The sequence below is a fragment of the Nanorana parkeri genome, unplaced genomic scaffold (assembly GCF_000935625.1).
Source record: "Nanorana parkeri isolate BGI_ZX_2015 unplaced genomic scaffold, ASM93562v1 scaffold1272, whole genome shotgun sequence".
In the NCBI taxonomy this organism is placed as follows: Eukaryota; Metazoa; Chordata; class Amphibia; order Anura; family Dicroglossidae; genus Nanorana; species Nanorana parkeri.
This window is the reverse complement of record NW_017307540.1, coordinates 140,225-159,239: the sequence shown is the minus strand read 5'-3', so window position 1 is coordinate 159,239 and position 19,015 is coordinate 140,225. Positions and strand designations below refer to the sequence as shown.

Sequence of the window (19,015 nt, the reverse complement as noted above, 5' to 3'; positions counted from 1 at the left end):
ATTTGTCACTAAATTTTGGGGTTTAATAAGGAGTTGCGCTAATATTGCGCAACATAAAAATTTTCAACTACCACCATTTTATTCTATAGGGTCTTGGCATTCAGAAAATATATAATGTTGGGGGGTTTTACGTCATTTTCAAGCCTAAAATGTGGAATATAACATGGGTGCAAAAAAATGAAAAAAGGGCCTCAGTCATGAAGGGGTTAAAAGAGTGATGTAGAAGAATAAAGAAAAAATGTCCCAAACATCCCACAAATGTGTTTGCTGATCACACATGGGCAAGATTAGATTTCCCTTTGTACAGTAGGACAGATGTGCATATTTCTGTCATTCTAAAAGATCTTTCTTTAGCAGACTCCAGAGAAAAAACAGAATGACCAGAGGAATCGCAAGAGGAAAGCAGAACCTTATGAAACAAGTCAAGGTATGCTGTGCCCTGCTGGCGGGCTTGATTTCTCATTTGGTGTATGTTTTCAGTTGCTCGTTAAGGGGGTCTCTCCTTATTATAAATCTCTCAAATGGCTTGAATGAGGTACTTGAAATGGATTGAATTACAGTTAAAGGTCAAGCATACCCAAAAAAGTGGTCCTTGGCGTAACTGCAGCAAGTACCACTTTATACAAGTCCTATCTTTAGTTCCCATTGACTTGTGAACATTTATTACAGACACTCAATTGTTGTATGTGATGTGTACATGATACATGTGTATGCGATAAAACCTCCATCTATTGTACAGGCTAGTTGGCAGCCATATAGGTTTTTGTTTGTCCCCCCCCCTTTCTGTGATGACCTTGATCACATGATTGGGAACTATACAGATTGGTTTCTGCTGCGTTTTACTGGTGCCTAAATCTGAGGCGGAACCAATATGTATATGGTGTTTTAAGAGGAAGGGAGGAAAATAGTCTTCCTAGCACTAGGTTCATCAAAGGATGGATATCGGCTGCAGAGGATGACTGGGTTGGCAGCCAACATGGGTCATTTTCCTCCACTCCTCACCAACACCTCCACCTGTAGTCAGTGACCCATTATGGACATTTATATAGCTACTGGCTCCATGTTGACATTTTACAATTTTAGAAAGAGTGAAATCCTCAGCACCAACTTCCTTTTGTGGTTCTGAGATGTCGGGTCACACAATGCTGTGGAGGAAGCCCATGTTGGAAAATGTATAAAGACGTGTCACAATTACCCATGTCGTTTAGGCACACCAACCTTTCACTATGCCCACCAAGCAGTGAGGCACTGTGGCACACTTTGCATGGTACACTTTCTTAAACCCACATCTAGCCATCACTTTATAACTTTCAAACTGTATAACATTGCTACATCGATGTACTGCTGAAAAAGGCGCTTTGTGTCTGTGATATTTGGTCCACATGTTCTGAACTGGATTTCCTATCTTCCGTTGTAGTGGGAGGACTTCCTACGTTTACCTGTTCAGATTGGGGAAAAGGGGCAGGACTGTGATTTTTACCACATGGCTGTCTAGTAGTGATTCAGAAGTGAAATACTTGGCTGCTTGTGGGTGTGAATGTGTTGACATTTCATTCGTACATCGGTGTCAGTGGGTGTGCAGTGTAGGAGTACAGTTTGGGAGGTCAGATCCTTTGAGCTGGATTTTCATGTGCTGTATTTCAGGCCTGTTTTTACATGCCTTTTATATTCCTTACTATTAAAGGTGCATTTTGCTAAAAAAAATAAAAAAATAGCAAAAGTTGCAACATGCAGTTTCCACACAGCACCAAAACAGACAGTTCCGTTACTTTTATATCTGTTCGTACTTTTTTTAAAGCCTCTCTTTTTTTTCTGTTTCATTTTAGGGAAAAACACTCCTAGAGGACATAAAATTAGCGATTATTTTGAGGTAAGTTTTTTTTCAAACCTGATCTCTCTATGAAATATCTGGTGGCTCAGGGCTGGCCAGCTTGTCTGGGATTTAGAAGCCACGTAAGAAAGATTTACTATATACCTACTGATATATATTAGGGTATTTTTTTCTTTGCCATATACTTTTATAAAAGGTAACATGGTAACTTATATTCTATATTTTAATGCAGTTTGCTGGGGGAAGTGGCCCGGGGACAAGTCCTGGCAGAAGCGTTCCACCGGTTGCCAGATCCTCACCGCAACATTCCTTATCAAACCCTTTACCCCTAACGGTAAATCTTTTATGGTTCATCCACCCCCAAATATTTTCTGACCTGCTTCTTTTTTTTTTTTTCATCTCCTGTCTACAATTACTCATTATGAAACCATATTCTAGCTTTCTCACGATTAATGCACTGGATGATTTCCAACAACCACAAAGGCAGAAATACTGTTCTAAATTTGCATTTGTTCGTTAGACAAATATCAAGAGGATTGGCTGCTATGGGTGATGCACTTTACACTGCTTTATCCAAATAAACCCAATCAGGAGGCAACCCTGTTCTGACTTCATTTAAGTGAATTTCAACTGGTTGCTATAGGTTACTTGTGTGTGCTTATATAGAGTAAGGCCCGATTCACACAGGTGCGGAAAATATTGCCGGTATGTTTTGTGGTGCATCAATGCCCAATTTGGGCCCCATAGACTTCAATAGCAGTGCACCAAAAACACATGTAACATGCATTTTAGCATATGACAAGAAGTCCCAACCTTCTCGCAACCTTTACTTGCACTAAAACATACATCAGAAATGCAGGAAAGTGCAGACACAAAGGTGTGAACCCTAGCCTAAGGCTGGCCATACACCTATCAATTATTTTTTTCGCTCAATCCTCGGGCTGAACAAAAAAAATGAACCCGATTCCTCCAACACAGAGTGTCAATAGAGGAATCCCACTGTTTACATTGCTTTCTGACAGGTGCCACTGGTACCTGTCAGAATACCTGATCAGAGCAGGCAGCTCATTGGCTGTCGGCTTTGATCGAAATTTTTTTCCAGCCGGCTCATTCGATCAGCTGATTAAGGAATGCCGGCTGAAAGGGAGCCAACAGCCCCACACACTACTAGTAGGACTATACAGTCTGACCCTTCACCATGAGCCTCTGCTGGGAAACCTTTGCAGGTTTTTTCGGCCTGCTGGGGCCACATTAGGCGTGGGGATGCTGTCAAAACAAATCAGTGATATTGGATATATGACTAATATGACTAGATATATGAGAGAAATGCTGTACAAGCCTGATGTAAATGTTGTGTGTTTTCATGATGTTGCTGACATCTGCTAGTTTTAGTAGTTTTCTATTCAGCTAGTAGCTATATTCATTCAGAAATATTTTATCCAGTGAATATTTGGCCTAGTTTATTTTGCTAGCAGCTTGGCACTGTTCTCTGCAGCACATTGGGCAGAGGGTTAGTGTGGTTTAAACGTATTCTGCTGTTTTTAATGTTCATTGCTGTTTTTTGGTCGACTGGTGCAGGGTTTCCTTATTTTTTTGCTGCATTTCACCTTCTAACAATTGATTTGGCACATATCTTTATACTGGGTAATCTTAATTCTGCTCTTTTTCTTTGCAGAGTCAGCAGAGCAGCCCTCCTTCCTCCACACCATTGAACCTAGATCATTCCTCTATCCCCATTAAACAGATTTCCGTCCAGCACAGACAAACGCAGGTAAGAATCCCATATCTTCTGCTTTAGTAATAAAGCAATCCTGTTCCAACAGTTGAGGTGGTTCTGTGCACTGCAGATTGCTTTTCCCTATCAGAGTTGTCTCTTAAAATAGTGCAGAGATCTGTCAGATTGTTCCACGGTGCATTTGATAGCAACCTCTGTAATCTCTTGAACAGCCCCCTGGAGCTCTTGGCTATAATGTACTAGTATGTACAGGATATTGGCACATTTATGGCAGACTTTCCTCCCAATGCTTTTCCACGCCAGAGAATTCCTCTTCTCCCTGGATTTCGGGTCTCTGGCCGCGCCCCGATGATGTAACAAGAAAATTAAACTAATAGACTAACATGAGTAAGCAGGCAACTAAAAGCACCATCACTTACCACTTGCTTTTAGATTTCTCACTCGGACATTTTGTTCTGGCTCAAATATGCAAGTAGACTTTCTCAGTCATGCTTTGCATGGCACCAGCTTTCATGTGATAGTACCTCAGCACTGTTGATTTGTTTCTCATGCAGACTGCATTGCACACTGCCATAGTATGGGTTACCACTGGGAGGAATTGGAGAAACTGGTTTTTAGCAGTTGTTTTTCCAATCAGTTTACACCAGGAATGTATTGACATCATTTTACATAATTATTCCATTGGGCTTTAGGGCTCATTCACACAATGTGCATTTTACTGCGTTGATCAGCATTGAGCAATGCAGCTTTTCAATGCAAGGGCACATGGAAAAAATTGTTCTGTGCCCTGTTCACGCTGTACACGCGATGCAGTGGTGTGTGTGTGTAAAAATGTAGTATGTTTGTTTGCATTTCTATGCTGTGCAACTCACGTCCCTGTAAGTCAGTGCATGCAGTGTGTTGCGGTGAATAAAGTTAAATCTATTTTTTTTTTTTTTTAATGAAATACTCTCAGTATAGTAAACAGTGTGATACGTTGTACCTGACAGTTTTGGCTATTGAACAGTGCGATTACACAACACTATTCCCGCACTGTACTGTCACTGCAACTCACCAGAAAAAGAGTGCTGTATGTGGTGTCTAGGATGAATGAAACGATGAATTGTACAATAACCTGAACTACTGTGGTCATAGGAAGGATACCAATCATTAGAGGTAACTTGTGGCTATGGCAAAAAAAAAAGTTTCCCTGGTGTTCCAACTAAAAGCAGAAATCCAGGCTAAACAAATATCTTCTAAATGCAAGAGCCGTGTCTTCTTTTCTTGGTGTCCTTTTGTGCATTTCTTCCAGATCCGTACAGTAATTGAACAAGAAACTCCTCCTGCACTGCGTTTCTCTGTGCAGGAAGCATTCTGTAATAAAGTCCGGTCACTGCTGCTCTTCCCTTGTTCCCTGCTTGTGTAGTTTTCTACAGGTAGCCTATAGTGGAAGGACCTGCTGGGTCCCACCCACAGTCCAGTGATCATTGCTACATGTACAAGATAACTGGGTTTGCAAAGGCATTTGGTGCTGACAAAGTGGATTAACATCCTTTGTTGTTATTCAGAAATAAATTTAAAATGTTTTTGTTTATTTCTTTTCTAATTCTTTTTCTCTTCAGTCTGACCTCACGATGGATAAAATATCCGCGCTCGAAAACAACAAAAACTCTGACCTAGAGAAAAAGGAGGGAAGGATAGATGACTTATTAAGGGTGAGTTCTAACGTTCTAGGGGAGAAGTGTCAACTTTTGCTAAGGGTACTACAAAGTTGCTCTGTGCATCATAGAAAAAATATAGTTTATATTTGATAAAGAATATTAATAGTACTATAGAATTGGGACAGGAAGACAGCACAATCTAAAAGTGGGCATGGATGATGCCAAATACCAGACGATCGCCTTGTAGTAGCCCTTTCCCAATACGATCCAAAACAATTCTGCTTTGCTGGAGATCCATTTTTAATGATAGACATTGTTTTTTTCCTCTTTTATGCTTTTGGAATAATTGTTAAAATGCCCGTATAGAGCCTTTCTGTCATTTTGTCTGCATTACTAAAGGCAACTTACTCGGGCTCTGGTGTTCTAAAAATATGGGAGCTTCTTTTGCGATCTTATTCCTTCCACTAAAGTTATATTTTTGGAGGACACACCGCTGCTTTAATTAAATCTGAATTTTCACAGTAAAGGAAGTTACCATATTCATTCTATCAGCCTTTTTATTTGGCTGATCAAATATTCTTTCCCAGTAGGCAAAATTACAAAGCCATGACCCAGTCTGTGTTGCCTTCCCTGGGAAATGGTTGTTCACAAATGGGCAAAATATTGCTGATACCAAACATTTTAAAACATTTAGATGTTTTTATTTTGTTTTTCTTCTGAATGTGCAGGTAATAGTTATAACTAGGGATGCGTCGATACCGAGTGTTTGAGCCAGTACTCGTACTCGCCCAAATACTTCCGGTAGCAGGAAGCCTGGCAGCGAGTCATTACATGCTCGCCGCACTTCTTGATTGGCCAAGAAGCCGGCTCAATACTCTCTCGTCACTTGGTGACAAGGGAGCATGGAGTCGGCTTTCTGGCCGACTGGTGACGAAAGAGCATGGAGCTGGCTTCCCGGCTAATCAGGAAGCCGGTTGGGGCGGGTAATGACTCGCCTCCCGGGAAATCATTACACGCCGCCCCGGCTTCTTTATTGGGATTTCCTTGAGTACTGAAGTAAAATATCGGTACTCGTTACTGAAAAACCGATATCGCTGTATCCCTAGTTATAACTAATGACAAGGCTGATTTTACAGTTGCATTTTAACCTTTTTTGGTGATGACCTTTTTATAGGTAAATTGTGACCTCCGACGGCAAATGGATGAGCAGAAGAAAATGTTGGAGAAGTACAAAGAACGGTTAAACAGATGTGTGACGATGAGCAAAAAACTGCTTATTGAGAAGGTGAGCCTTTATCCACTGCAGTTTTGGCATTTGATAGTTAAATGAAATCAGGCAAGACTTGCTTTTAGAAGATGGTGAGGCAGAAGATGGTGAGGCATATCTAACCCAACAGCAGGTTATTAGGATTGTATCTTTTTGGTTTTCAAGAAATGCCAAAGAACTTAAACCATCAGTAATTTCACATCTAAAAATGAAACGCTCATCCAGTTATGCCGGGATATTCATTGGCACTTTTTTAGTTACGACATAAGTTGTTCTTAAAATCCATCTTACACTGAGGTCAGTGGGACTTCAGACTTTAGGAGTCACTGATTTTGCTGATAACCTAACATCTGTAGTTCACATTCCTGTTTCGTATATTACTGCATGTCAGTAGTGTGTGCCACTGTCTAGTTTATATTCAATAAGTATTCTGTCATATATGATCATGCTTGGGCTGCACAGAGTATAAATCTTTGCTTATTTACCTTGTTGCCTCTGGAGTCCTTTGACAGATTAGTGTCTAGTCAGGTTTGGGGAATGAGGAGGTATTTAGCTGTTCCTAGGAAATGCTGATGAATGTGTAATATCCGTGTTAATAGTTGGAAGGTTTCACAGTCCATGGTCATTTTAAAATGTCAAGAAGAGCACCTTTCAAACACAAAGCATGCTATCCTTTCTGTCACCCGTGTAAACAAAGCTTTAAACTTTTTAGGGCTTTTACCTATACCCAGCTGTTCAGGTATTCTATAGATTCCCCAGGGAAAAGTTTTATGAAGAGATTTGGTTGAGTATGTAAAAACAAATGCTGATTGACCGGGAGCTGTTTGTTTTACATGATTTAAATAAAGCTTGATATACTTGGACGTGTAGCTGATTGAACAGGGCATACTGCTTTTCAGAGTTGTTTGTCAAATATTATTGCTATGCAGGTTGTGCACATCCTCGGTTTACATTTTTCATGACGTGTATAGATCTGGTGATTTTTTATCTTTTTATTTTCTCTTTAGTCCAAACAGGAAAAAATGGCTTGTCGGGACAAAAGCATGCAGGATCGCCTGCGGCTGGGCCATTTCACTACTGTCCGTCATGGGGCCTCTTTCACTGAGCAGTGGACCGATGGCTATGCCTTTCAGAACCTCATAAAGTAAGGAAGAATGTTGTATATGGTTAAAATTGATCACTATATACTGTTCACTGTATATTGTAGCTGTATATGTCTGAAAAATTGTGTATTGTGATGTATTCTGAGAGGGCATACCTCCTGGGCATTTGGGATTTGCTGCCGTGTGGGGGTTGCAACCCTCATCAGACGTAAGATTATTGGTCCTCCAGGCTTTTTTGTAGTATTCCGATGTATTGGTTTTCAAAGGTCTGGGAGTAAGTTGTTCATTGTTTTGGGTACTGCATGTATTTCTCAGTACCATACTATATAATGAAGACTGCTTTTTACAGATTTGAGAGCCCATTTAAGCTATAATCAAAGGTTGTGCACCTAGCCTCTAGATCAGGCTTTCTCAATCGGGGTTCTGTGGAATCCTAGGGTATCTCCAGAGGCTGCTTAGGGGTTCCTTGAAGTGGCAAATTGAACTCCTCCTTTTTACAATGACTACTAATGTAATTGGGCAATTTTTCACGGACACTCAATGGATTTTTCTACTCTCAGCAATGTTAGGGGGCATTGTTTCACTCGCCACCAGGGACACTTATCCACTTACCACCAGTGTAAGGAACAATACACTTTCCACAGCCATTGGCCATTATTACTATTTGTTTTCTATTAGATTATTTGATACCAAGAGGGGGCCAATACCACCCCATGCTCTGTATGAAAATAATAAACTAAAGTATGCCACTTTCTTTATTCTTTCAGTTACGTTTTCCACAACCTACTGGTCATGCTAACATCATGAGCTCTAGATAAAAATGTTAGCAAGGGGTTCCCCGAGTCCCAGTATTTTTTCAAGGGATCATTCAGAGTAAAAAGGTTGAGAGAGTCTGCTCTAGATAGATTTTACTGGGTATCTACAAGGAAAGAATTAAATTGGAATAAACTGCAAAGCATGGGGTGTGCTCCAAAATGCTGTACACCTATGTATTCCCTTCCTAAGATTAAGCAATGACTTGGCCTGGGCCCTGGAGACCTACATTGAAATAATTCTGCAAAAGCAACCTCAAATGAGTGCTTTATAAACAGTATTGCATAGGAAGGGTGTCTAAGTTCAGTTCATATTGTTTAGGATAATGCCTGGAAATATGATTTTCGTATAGAAACATGTTCAGTTGCAGCTATGCGGTATCACGTGTAGTATCCATAAATCTCATAAATGTAATAATCCTCAGACAACAAGAACGAATAAACTCCCAAAGGGAAGAGATTGAACGGCAACGGAAGCTGCTGGCTAAACGGAAGCCCCCAGCAATGGGACAGACGCTACCTGCAAATAATGAGCAAAAGCAGCGTAAAAATAAGACCAACGGTGCAGAGAATGAAACGTAAGTAAGATGGTACCTGTTTGTGATAGACGGCCATGTGTTATTAATGTTTGTTTTATTCCTAATGGCCTGTCTTTAAAATGGACCTAAACCAGTAACATAACATGTTTCCTACCCTTCCAGTCCTTTGTAATCCAAAAACAAATATCAGTTGGTGTGGGGCCACAGGCAAAGTGACATTTCTTTTTTTAGGATAACTGATATAGACTTGTTAATGTTTACAGACTACCAATGTTGCCACGGATTAGTATAGATGGCCTTTGTTTTCAGCAACTGTAGGTTACTGATTTTTCTCTCAACTTTTTATTTTAGGTTAACCTTAGCTGAATATCATGAACAGGAGGAGATATTCAAACTGCGATTAGGTCACCTTAAAAAAGTAAGCCCTTAAGCCTTTGTTGCCCTACCCAGTAGCAGTCTTGATTTTCATGGTAACTCAATTTACATTCATGGTGTTGTTTGTTTTGCAGGAAGAAGCTGAGATACAAGCGGAACTAGAAAGGCTCGAAAGGGTCAGAAATTTGCACATTAGGGAGTTAAAAAGAATACATAATGAAGATAACTCTCAGTAAGTGCACCAGACTGAGATTGTCACACAGTTGTTAAACCATCTCTATAGAAATATTGTCATGTGCTATATTCTAATGGTATGATGGGTGTAGCGAGTAACATTCTTACTCTACTCTAGTAGATGTCATGGAAATGCTCACGAGTTTAGAATTGAATTAATTGGCTTCTGGGTTGTACCAAAACAGCAAGCGCATGAGGTCGTGGACTGGCTGTTGCTGTGATGGTCACCATTGTGTGAAAGCAGCAGTGCTCTGTTCAATTGTCAGATCCGACTCTCTTGCTGGGATAAACAATATATATAGCAAATCAAGCTTTTTTTTTTTCCCCCACTCACCTGTCCTGCCACTTGTTCTCTGACATTTTTGCTTATGCAGAGCAGTGGCTTCTTTGCATCTAGCACACTTTCAAGTATGTTGGGCTCCTAGTAGAGGTGCACCGAAATGAAATTTTCATAACTTTAAATTCTAACTTTTTTTTAAAAAATATTTTTATTTAACTTTACTGTCAGGGGCTTTGGGAAATATCAGTGAGCTAAACAGACCCATGATATTTCCCTTTTAAAAGAGATTGAGGACACAGAGTGCTCAATCTCTTTTTCTGTAGCCCCTGCTATGAATGAACCAGAAGCCTCTATACTGAAGGTTTCTGTTCATTCATAACTTGTGGATATAGTATGTTTACTATGTCCTCAATCATGAATGAACAGGAAGTGATGTAGAGCACTTCCTGTTCATTCAGAATTGGGTACACATTAAACATACTATGTCCTCAATTATTTACAAACAGTGATCGGCTGATCGCTGACTGCTTGTACCTGCTCTCCATGCTGACTCGCTGTCACAGGAGGCTGAACCGGCGGTAGAGCTCAGTCTATTTTTGACAGCTGACTGCTCCCCCAAACCGCCGGCTTGGCCTCCTGGGACATCACGGCTCACAGTGCTCTCCTCCCTGCTGGGCGCTGCGTTGTCAGCAGTGCATAACGGGGATGATAGAAACTAGGAATGCCCTTCAATTTCGGCCGAAAGGTGGTAGTCAGCGTTTTGCCCAAAGTGCCATTTTTCGGCTGAAATTTTGGTGCATCCATAATTCCTAATCCCCTGCTGTGCACTGGCCCCTATAGCATTACAGAAGGGATGTAGGGGTTAGGGGAAGGAACCACAGTGTGCGGCACACGGGTGGAACAAGAAGTACCCCATAGCACTGCATGTTTTTCTGATTTTAAAAATGAGATGGTATATGTAGCTTTCTAAACAACCTACTCATAATGCAGCTTTCCCTCTATCTGAGGAAATATGTTCCACTTGTCTAAATCTTCAACACCAGATTCTACAAGCGCTGATTAGAGGCGAACATCTGAGGGATTTTGCCCTAATGGAAGCTGCTTGTTTGTACATTACAATGACGTCAAACTTTTCCAAATTGAGTGTTGCCACTTTGGTCAGGTGTTTGAGTGTTATTCTTTATCTATTTATCAGTTTATCTATTTTAGCAGCTGAAATGAACAGATTTCATGTTAGACATTCCTGATTTTTTTTTTATTTTTTTCATTTTAGATTTAAAGATCATCCAACGCTAAATGACAGGTATCTACTGCTTCATCTGTTGGGTAGAGGAGGCTTCAGTGAAGTGTATAAGGTAGGTTCTAAAATTGCTTAGAAGGTGTCTTTGCCTTTCTCTAGATTTTACCAGCCAAATGTTTCCAAAAACAACATGCATAATATTTTTAGTTCCGTGATCCCACCCGTTTGTAAATGATATATACAGTCGTACCTCGATTCACAAACTTAATTTGTTCCACGATTCTGGTCGCAAACCGAAGCAAACTGTGATCAGACCGGGATCTCGACTAGAGGAAGCCACGGCTAGGTGTCAGAGCAGGGAAGATGGCTGCGGTTGTGTTCATCACCCGATGTGGAGTTCGCGAACGGAAGCAAAATTTTGCCGGACAGAAGCGTTCGTGAACCGAAGTACCACTGTATATTGGAGGGAAAAAGGCTGTTTTTACGTCTTTATGTTGTATTAACGCGCAGTTTAAAACCTGTGTTTTACTACAATACCCAGAGCATTGTGTTTTGGGTCCACCATAACACACAGAACCATGGTGCATATGCGGTATAGGTGGGAAGCTGAAACTAAGGTTTGTAGATGTTCAGTTCTAATCCACGAACATCTTCTCTCTTTAAACCCTCAGGCATTTGACTTAACGGAGCAAAGATACGTAGCTGTGAAAATACACCAGTTAAATAAGAACTGGAGGGATGAAAAGAAAGAAAACTACCACAAGTGAGTAAATACTCTGAGGTTTAACAAACGTCCTTGTTGCTTGCAGGACGTGAGCTTAAATGTACCTGTGTGAGGAATACGTTTGGATTAATGCAGCAAAATACTGGTGAACATAAAGCAAAAAGGAGCGCCTCCATAGTGTAAAACAGTATTTAATGAAAAGAAGGCACGCAGCTAAGGCTGTACTTACAAACAACTGTAGAACACAGGCATGTAACAAGGATGGGTAGACGAAATCACAAACAAAGACGAGCTGGAGTATTGATGTTAAACCAGAGTCTTCTGCCCCCAAGTATTCCTCGGGTTTACATGTTTCAGAGGCAACGCCCCCTTCATCAGAACCTATCGTTGCCTCTGAAACATGTAAACCTGAGGAATACTTGGGGGCAGAAGACTCTGGTTTAACATCAATACTCCAGTTCGTCTTTGTTTGTGATTTCGTTTACCCATCCTTGTTACATGCCTGTGTTCTACAGTTTGTAAGTACGTGCCTTCTTTTTATTAAATACTGTTTTACACTATGGAGGCGCTCCTTTTTGCTTCATGTTTTCCAGTTTGTCGGTTGCCCTGACCAGTGGGAGCTGCATCACTAGTGTTACTAGTTTGTGTGCATACAAGTCGCGGCTGCTAGCGCCGGTCTTTTTTTGCTTTTCCTCAAATACTGGTGAGCCTGTCACAGATTAGACCCAATCTTGATAGTCTCCCCTCTATGAAGTGAGCAATTCCTTCTGCTGATGGATGTCCACTTGGGTGTTGAACATTTCGGAAGGCAGATGTTGGGCTTATAATGGCTCGTGCTGCCTCATAAGCAGGTTTTGAGCAAGGTCTGCAGATTGACCTGTTTATATATTTACATCTGGCTAAATGGTTGCTTCTTACTAATTGAGCACCTTTTTATGAGCCCATTTCACGCCACATTTCATTTTACCATGTCTTTCTTATAAGGGTTCCTACAGGCACATTTAGTAGGGAACGTTTTGATTCCCTTCATCACTGTTCTGGGCTTTTGACCATAGGTTATCCCTTAGGCTGTAAATGAAATTAATTGCTCAGGCAGATCACCACAAATCTAATTACCTTATAAAAAGGAATTTTTCTGATGCTTGTCACTTCGTTTTTCAGCAATGGTGTGTGACATGTATCGGTTTTTATGCTTTCATTGTTTCTGCTTCATTTTTATTTTATTTTTTTATCTCCTAGGCATGCCTGCAGGGAATATCGTATTCACAAGGAGCTGGATCACCCCAGGATAGTCAAACTTTATGACTATTTTTCTCTTGACACAGACTCGTAAGTAGCCATGTGTGTACTTCTGTTTATGTGGCACGTTACACATTCATGCATCCAGTCAGAGCCAGCTGTTGTGCTGTGTTGTCTGGAAATTACGTTTTTATTAGCTGTACCACTGTGTTTGTGAGAGGTTTAATACAAAAGGTGGTCTATTTAAACAAAAAGACATTCGCCCATCATATTTGACTATCATTTTTAAACGATTCTCTGTTTGGTGGCTGATAGGTGAATCTTCTTTTGAATTTTTTATTTTTTTTATGTGCCATCAAATCTTGTTTGCAGTTGGAATAGATTATATTGCATTCTGATGGGCAAATCATGTTTTGTATGCAAATGTGACTTGCCACTCTTGCTTGTAATTGGAATATATCTTATGTTGGGTACTGATGGGTGAGTCTTGTTAGATTTTAAATGTCACAGACAAATCTCTGTTTTTCGGAACACTTTCCTTTGCACTTTGCGTGCAATCAGTAGTTGGATAGTTTTCAAAACTGGAGTTCCTTTTGCAGAGTAGGCTTTGTACTTATTGTGGGCTAGTAGATTAATGGCCAAGCCGTAAAGTGATATGCGTGACTTGAAAATGGCCATGTTTCTTTATAATTTCTACTAAAATGAGTGCGTTTTGGTCGTATTGATAAAAGTTGTCAGAAGATGACTGCTTTTGGCTTGCTATGGTGTTCCCAGTAATAACCATGAATACATTGGCTTACTGCACCAGGAGATTGCTAATCGACCTTGCACAGAGCTCCTGCTGCAGAGACAATGCCCTGTTCTGTGTAAGGTTTTCCCTGTGCCACTTAGGTCTTCTAGTGCAGCGATGTGACTTTATCTGTGCATGTTTATTCATCCTCTACATAAGTGACCAGGTGTGACACTGGGAAATGCTACTCCAGTATTGCAATAGGAGACTATCTGGAGGGCATCTTCAGCTAATTCGGTCCTTATGAGCCACTGCACCCCTCAAACTTTGTTGGAATAAGTAGTGGCCTCCACTGGAAGTTCATTGTCCTGCAGCCTAGCACCTTTTGGAGCCAGTGATCCTGTCACTACTGTGCAGTTGTATGCCCAGTCATATAGGTAACCTAATTCTCAACCTCCATGCTGGTTGTTAGAATACAGGTTTCCTATATGCACCGCTTAAATATCATTAACTGTGACTCGGGATTGCATACCAGTAGTGGTCAGATTGCTGAGTTGTAGGCAGGCCATGACACCTAATTTGGAATGGGCTCCAATGAAGGTCAGTGCTTGTTCTGTCATGTGACTGCCTATTTGTAGTCTTCACGGTGTAGTGCACACATTTGTTGAAGGTGTCAGATTCTGGATTATATGTAAACTGCTCCCACAGGGATAATATATATTTAAAATGGATTTTAGCATCCACTGATTTTCTGTTGGTGGCAACCTTCTATAAAAATGTTGGTTATTTTGCAGGTTCTGCACAGTGCTGGAGTACTGTGAGGGCAACGATCTGGACTTTTACTTGAAACAGCACAAGCTTATGTCAGAGAAAGAGGCCCGTTCCATCATCATGCAGATTGTAAATGCTCTCAAGTACTTGAATGAGATCAAGCCACCAATAATACACTATGATCTAAAGCCAGGTAGGTACTCTCGTCACTACTTGTTTAACTTGCATAGTACATGCATGAACAATGATGCTTAACATTTGGCAGGGGTGGGGGGAAACGTTCTCCAGGATAGGTGTACAGTGCCTTGAAAGAAAGATTTGCTTTATGTAATGTTTCTTTTTGCAGATTTCCCCACCTAATGGTCTTTTGCAGTCTTGCACAAATGTAAACTTTTTCTCTGAGCTGGTGGATGAGAGAACATTTTCAATTAGAAAAATGTTTTTTCATCTCCCATGTAAGGAAGAAATGTTAAGATTCTCCAAGCCACATAATGGCTCGGGGAACACAAATGTATTAAATTTGCCTTTTTGATTTACCCATGGCCATCTACCTAAAGTGGACCTTTTACCCCCTTTCCCTAAAAATCACAGCTGCATGCTGATAGAAAATCATCTTGCATTCATTAGTTAAACTTGTTTTTCATTTACTTACAAATAAAGTTCATCCACTTCCTGGTCCAGTTCTGGCAAAATGATGTAATGTGCCAATAGGTTGCATTCTGGGAAGATTACATCAGCAGAGCATTGCTGGGAAATCTCATCTCATGAGATCTCAGGGAAAAGCATTTTCCTCCCCTGAGATTATGTGCATGGTCACATGTCCTAGTCGCATGTTCCAGGAATTGAAGGGAGAGCTAGTAATCTGCCCTTAGTAAACATGGCCACTGTCAGACTGGTGAAGAAAAGAAAAAAAAGGCATGCAAAGAATACAAAGCCGGCAATTATCTAGAAGTCTGTGTTTGTAGATTGTCAATAGTAAACATTTCTAAAGATGTGTTTGTTTTTATTTTAAAGATATGGGTAAATGTCCGCTTTAACTATGGCTGTCTTTGTAAAATGTATCCACAATGGAATAACTTAATGTTAAAGGTACTCTCATTGCTAGGTAATATCCTTTTGGTTAATGGTACCGCCTGCGGGGAGATAAAAATCACAGATTTTGGACTCTCTAAAATCATGGATGATGACAGCTATAACTCAGTGGATGGCATGGAGCTCACGTCACAAGGGGCTGGAACCTACTGGTAAGTGATGGGCAGAGTGCAGGCTTTGACGTTTTTTTAATATTGAAAACCTAAGGAACTAATCCTATTTTACTTGAATAATCTCTGCTACTGCTAGTAGACTGACGCATACTTGCCACAACCTAGGTGCAATTTATTATCTTCATAACCCAAAGGGATCCCTCTGGATTATGAATATGCACCCATGTGCCACCCCCACCTGTCTAAGGGCCAGTGCGTTGGAACATGCAGTAAGGAGTTTCATGTCAAATGTCTCTGCCTAGAACTGTATTCCCTTGGAATAAGAGGGGCTTTATTAATATGTAATAATCCCTTTATAGAATGCCTTTAGCACGGGGGAGTATTGTATACCTTTTAAGGGGACATGTGATTATAATGTAACTGTACATGACAATGAAACTTGGTAACGTTGTCAACGGTCATGCTGTTAACTCGAACTAGATTGCTATGTGTTTGACTGTTTTTTCCAAGGCTTTACTTATATAGAAATGATTGATTATGTAAGACTGAGACTGTTTTTTTTTTTTTCTTTCCAGGTACCTGCCTCCTGAATGTTTTGTGGTTGGTAAAGAGCCCCCCAAAATTTCAAACAAGGTTGATGTTTGGTCTGTAGGAGTCATTTTCTACCAGTGTCTGTATGGGCGGAAGGTAATGTTTACACCCTTCAGTGCAAATGCTGGGATTTAATTTCACCTATTTTAACCCGTATTTATTTCTCTCCTCCTGATCCTAAAAATAAAAAACAACCGGGTGGTTTAGTGTAAGTTTTATGAGTGAATGAGTCTGTTTTAGTCCAGTTTTATCATGGGGGGCATGTAAAGTAGGAATGAACACTGGGCTCAAACTTAAGAGTTACAAAAGAGGTATAGGAACATGCATGTATGCACCATTTTCCTTGTTGGTGTTCCAGGACAAGCAAGCAACAGAACCTTCCTTGGACTTTTAGATTTTCATTGTATCTGCACCCCATTAGGCATGGGCGCACAGTGCTTAAATCTAGATGTTCATTGGTAAAGCCCGTGTAGTATTGATCTGAGTTTGATTTAAGTTTTTTATTTTCATGGATTATAGAAGATCAGGACTAACTTATACACCTTCTCCCAATTTTCATTGGGCACATTCTTCTTGAGCTGCATTCGCGAGTGAGCTGCAGATGAAAGATTTTCAGTACAAAAAAAATCCTAATAACTCATGGTTATACTATTTGATGTACCTATAAGGATCATTTCATGTTTGTCCACTATTGTTATAAACCAAAGCTTTCTCATACAAAGTTAAAATGTATGTGTAAGCAGAGCTCTTCTGACAACACTAACATTTAGGACTTCCCATCACTTTGTCTTGGTGACCATGGTCCGCAGATAAAATAGAGAAGGTGAATCTTACCAGCAGGGGGGCACAGAAAAAAAAAAACTACACTTGACCGGTCTTCTAATCTTTCCAAGACGGGCTACACATACCATTTTAATTGCCGCTGTCATGTATTAATATTTCATAACCTAAAGCATGTTTGTGATTTTATCTTGTAGCCATTTGGTCACAACCAGTCTCAGCAGGATATCTTACAAGAGAATACCATCCTTAAAGCCACAGAGGTTCAGTTTCCTCCAAAGCCAGTTGTGACCACAGAAGCCAAGGTATTGAAACTCTTACACCCTCATTTTGTGTGTGCATGCCCAGGAAAAGGGTGCTGGTTATCTTTCTCCCTCATTCACAACATATCTGTTTTTCTTTTCCAACAGGCTTTTATCCGCCGTTGCCTTGCCTATAGGAAGGAGGATCGGATAGATGTCCACCAGCTAGCGTCTGACCCCTACCTACTGCCGCACATCCGTAAATCGGTCTCCACCAATAGTCCAGCCACCGCTGCAGTAGCCTCAACGTCTACTTCCTCCAACAACAGCTTGTCAAACTGAGAGAGCACGGATAAAGCACTAGATTGATTCTCTGCTGCGTTACACATTGTGTTAATGTCGGCAGAGGAGTTGCACGGCTCCCTTGGAATACGTTTCTTCCTTTTTGGCGGAGAGCAGCGAGTGCTCCATGGAACATTTCAATTACTGGCTTATTAGAGCCACAAAAAGCTGGATTTGGAATGGAGCCTTGCAATGGATCCACAATCCCTGTCGAGTGGAAGCCTATGTCTTCGTTGGCAAGGACCTCAAAAAGGATGACAAGGCAGTAGACTTGGATCTGTAACTTGGACAATGCATCCTCTCCCATCCTCCCCTTCCTCCCCTCTCCGTGGACTTCTTATTTCTCTACACAGCTGACAACCGTTAAATGAAAATAAACTTTTTGTTAAGAAGATTTTCAGGCGCTGGGTCCTAGTAGACTGGACTTGTCCTCCCCTCCCTATTCCCTTTGTTGATATTTAAACCTGTTCTGATTCCCCTTTCATCATTTAATGAAACGTTCAAGTGAGATTGCCAGAAGGGTGCACAAAATTCCTGTGGCCTCCCTTATTCATACTAAGAAGCCAAGAGGCCCTTCCTAGAAGCGGAGCTATTTTGTTACCTTGTAAAGTCGATCCATCACCTACAGAGAGCGGGGGCATCTGTTTTTAGGCTAAACTAATATTCTTAGAGTTCAGTAGGAACTGGTCACGTCACTGTCTCTCCTTTTTTTTTTTTTTCTTGTCTTTTCTTTTTTTTTTTATAGTTCTTGAATATTGGTTCAGACCAAGAAAAGAAAAAAAAAGGTTGCCTCCGTTTTATGTAGGCGATGGGTCCACTTTGAGGATCTGGCAGGGCATAGGTTTTATTAAAGTGAAATCCATATTACTAGGGACAGAGGAAAGTGTTAGCGTTTCCTTTTCATCTTCACAGTACAACTTTTCCAGGCAGTTTAAAAGAAGAAAAAAAAAGTTTTGAAATAATAATAAGGTTCTTAATATTTGTTCTTTGGAGTTTTGCTGTGTTCGAGATGCTATAGACAGTTGGTAATCAGGATCTGAAAAGGAAGCAGAAAACCTTCCCATGGTTGACATCTGGTCTGTTTTCAGCAGCAGACAACCTTGCATGCTGTAGTAACTGCTGACCTTTGATAGTCCACGATCTTGGCCGACCGGTGGTTTTTGGTTAAGTCGCAGCGAATATAGTGCTGGCGGGTTGTTCATGTGTTATAACACACTTTTGCAAACTGTTGTAAAGATTAAAACAAAAAAATGGAATTTCACTGTAAATCTGTTCACATTTGGTGGCAGTTGCTTTGAGCCTTTCTGGTTTTTCTGAATCTTGCTGAAACATGTC

General features: G+C 40.6%; 1 protein-coding gene across 2 annotated transcripts in view; it reads left to right on the top strand.

The window, feature by feature from the left end:
- Nucleotides 1–18,615, top strand: part of TLK2 (tousled like kinase 2) — a 37,308-nt gene extending 18,693 nt beyond the window's left edge. Inside the window, exons 4-21 of one of the 2 annotated variants that reach the window (XM_018569008.1) lie at nucleotides 358–427; nucleotides 1,827–1,870; nucleotides 2,064–2,165; nucleotides 3,507–3,602; nucleotides 5,168–5,260; nucleotides 6,381–6,491; nucleotides 7,481–7,617; nucleotides 8,814–8,966; nucleotides 9,279–9,345; nucleotides 9,437–9,534; nucleotides 11,090–11,171; nucleotides 11,728–11,819; nucleotides 13,020–13,109; nucleotides 14,544–14,713; nucleotides 15,626–15,764; nucleotides 16,301–16,412; nucleotides 17,294–17,401; nucleotides 17,507–18,615. In XM_018569008.1, the coding sequence (XP_018424510.1) occupies nucleotides 358–427; nucleotides 1,827–1,870; nucleotides 2,064–2,165; nucleotides 3,507–3,602; nucleotides 5,168–5,260; nucleotides 6,381–6,491; nucleotides 7,481–7,617; nucleotides 8,814–8,966; nucleotides 9,279–9,345; nucleotides 9,437–9,534; nucleotides 11,090–11,171; nucleotides 11,728–11,819; nucleotides 13,020–13,109; nucleotides 14,544–14,713; nucleotides 15,626–15,764; nucleotides 16,301–16,412; nucleotides 17,294–17,401; nucleotides 17,507–17,680 (1,938 nt within the window). In that variant the 3' untranslated portion in view covers nucleotides 17,681–18,615. Of the gene's footprint in view, nucleotides 1–354; nucleotides 428–1,826; nucleotides 1,871–2,063; nucleotides 2,166–3,506; nucleotides 3,603–5,167; nucleotides 5,261–6,380; nucleotides 6,492–7,480; nucleotides 7,618–8,813; nucleotides 8,967–9,278; nucleotides 9,346–9,436; nucleotides 9,535–11,089; nucleotides 11,172–11,727; nucleotides 11,820–13,019; nucleotides 13,110–14,543; nucleotides 14,714–15,625; nucleotides 15,765–16,300; nucleotides 16,413–17,293; nucleotides 17,402–17,506 lie in introns of both variants that reach the window. The other variant, XM_018569007.1, reaches the window with a different exon arrangement.
- Nucleotides 18,616–19,015: the final 400 nt, after the last annotated feature.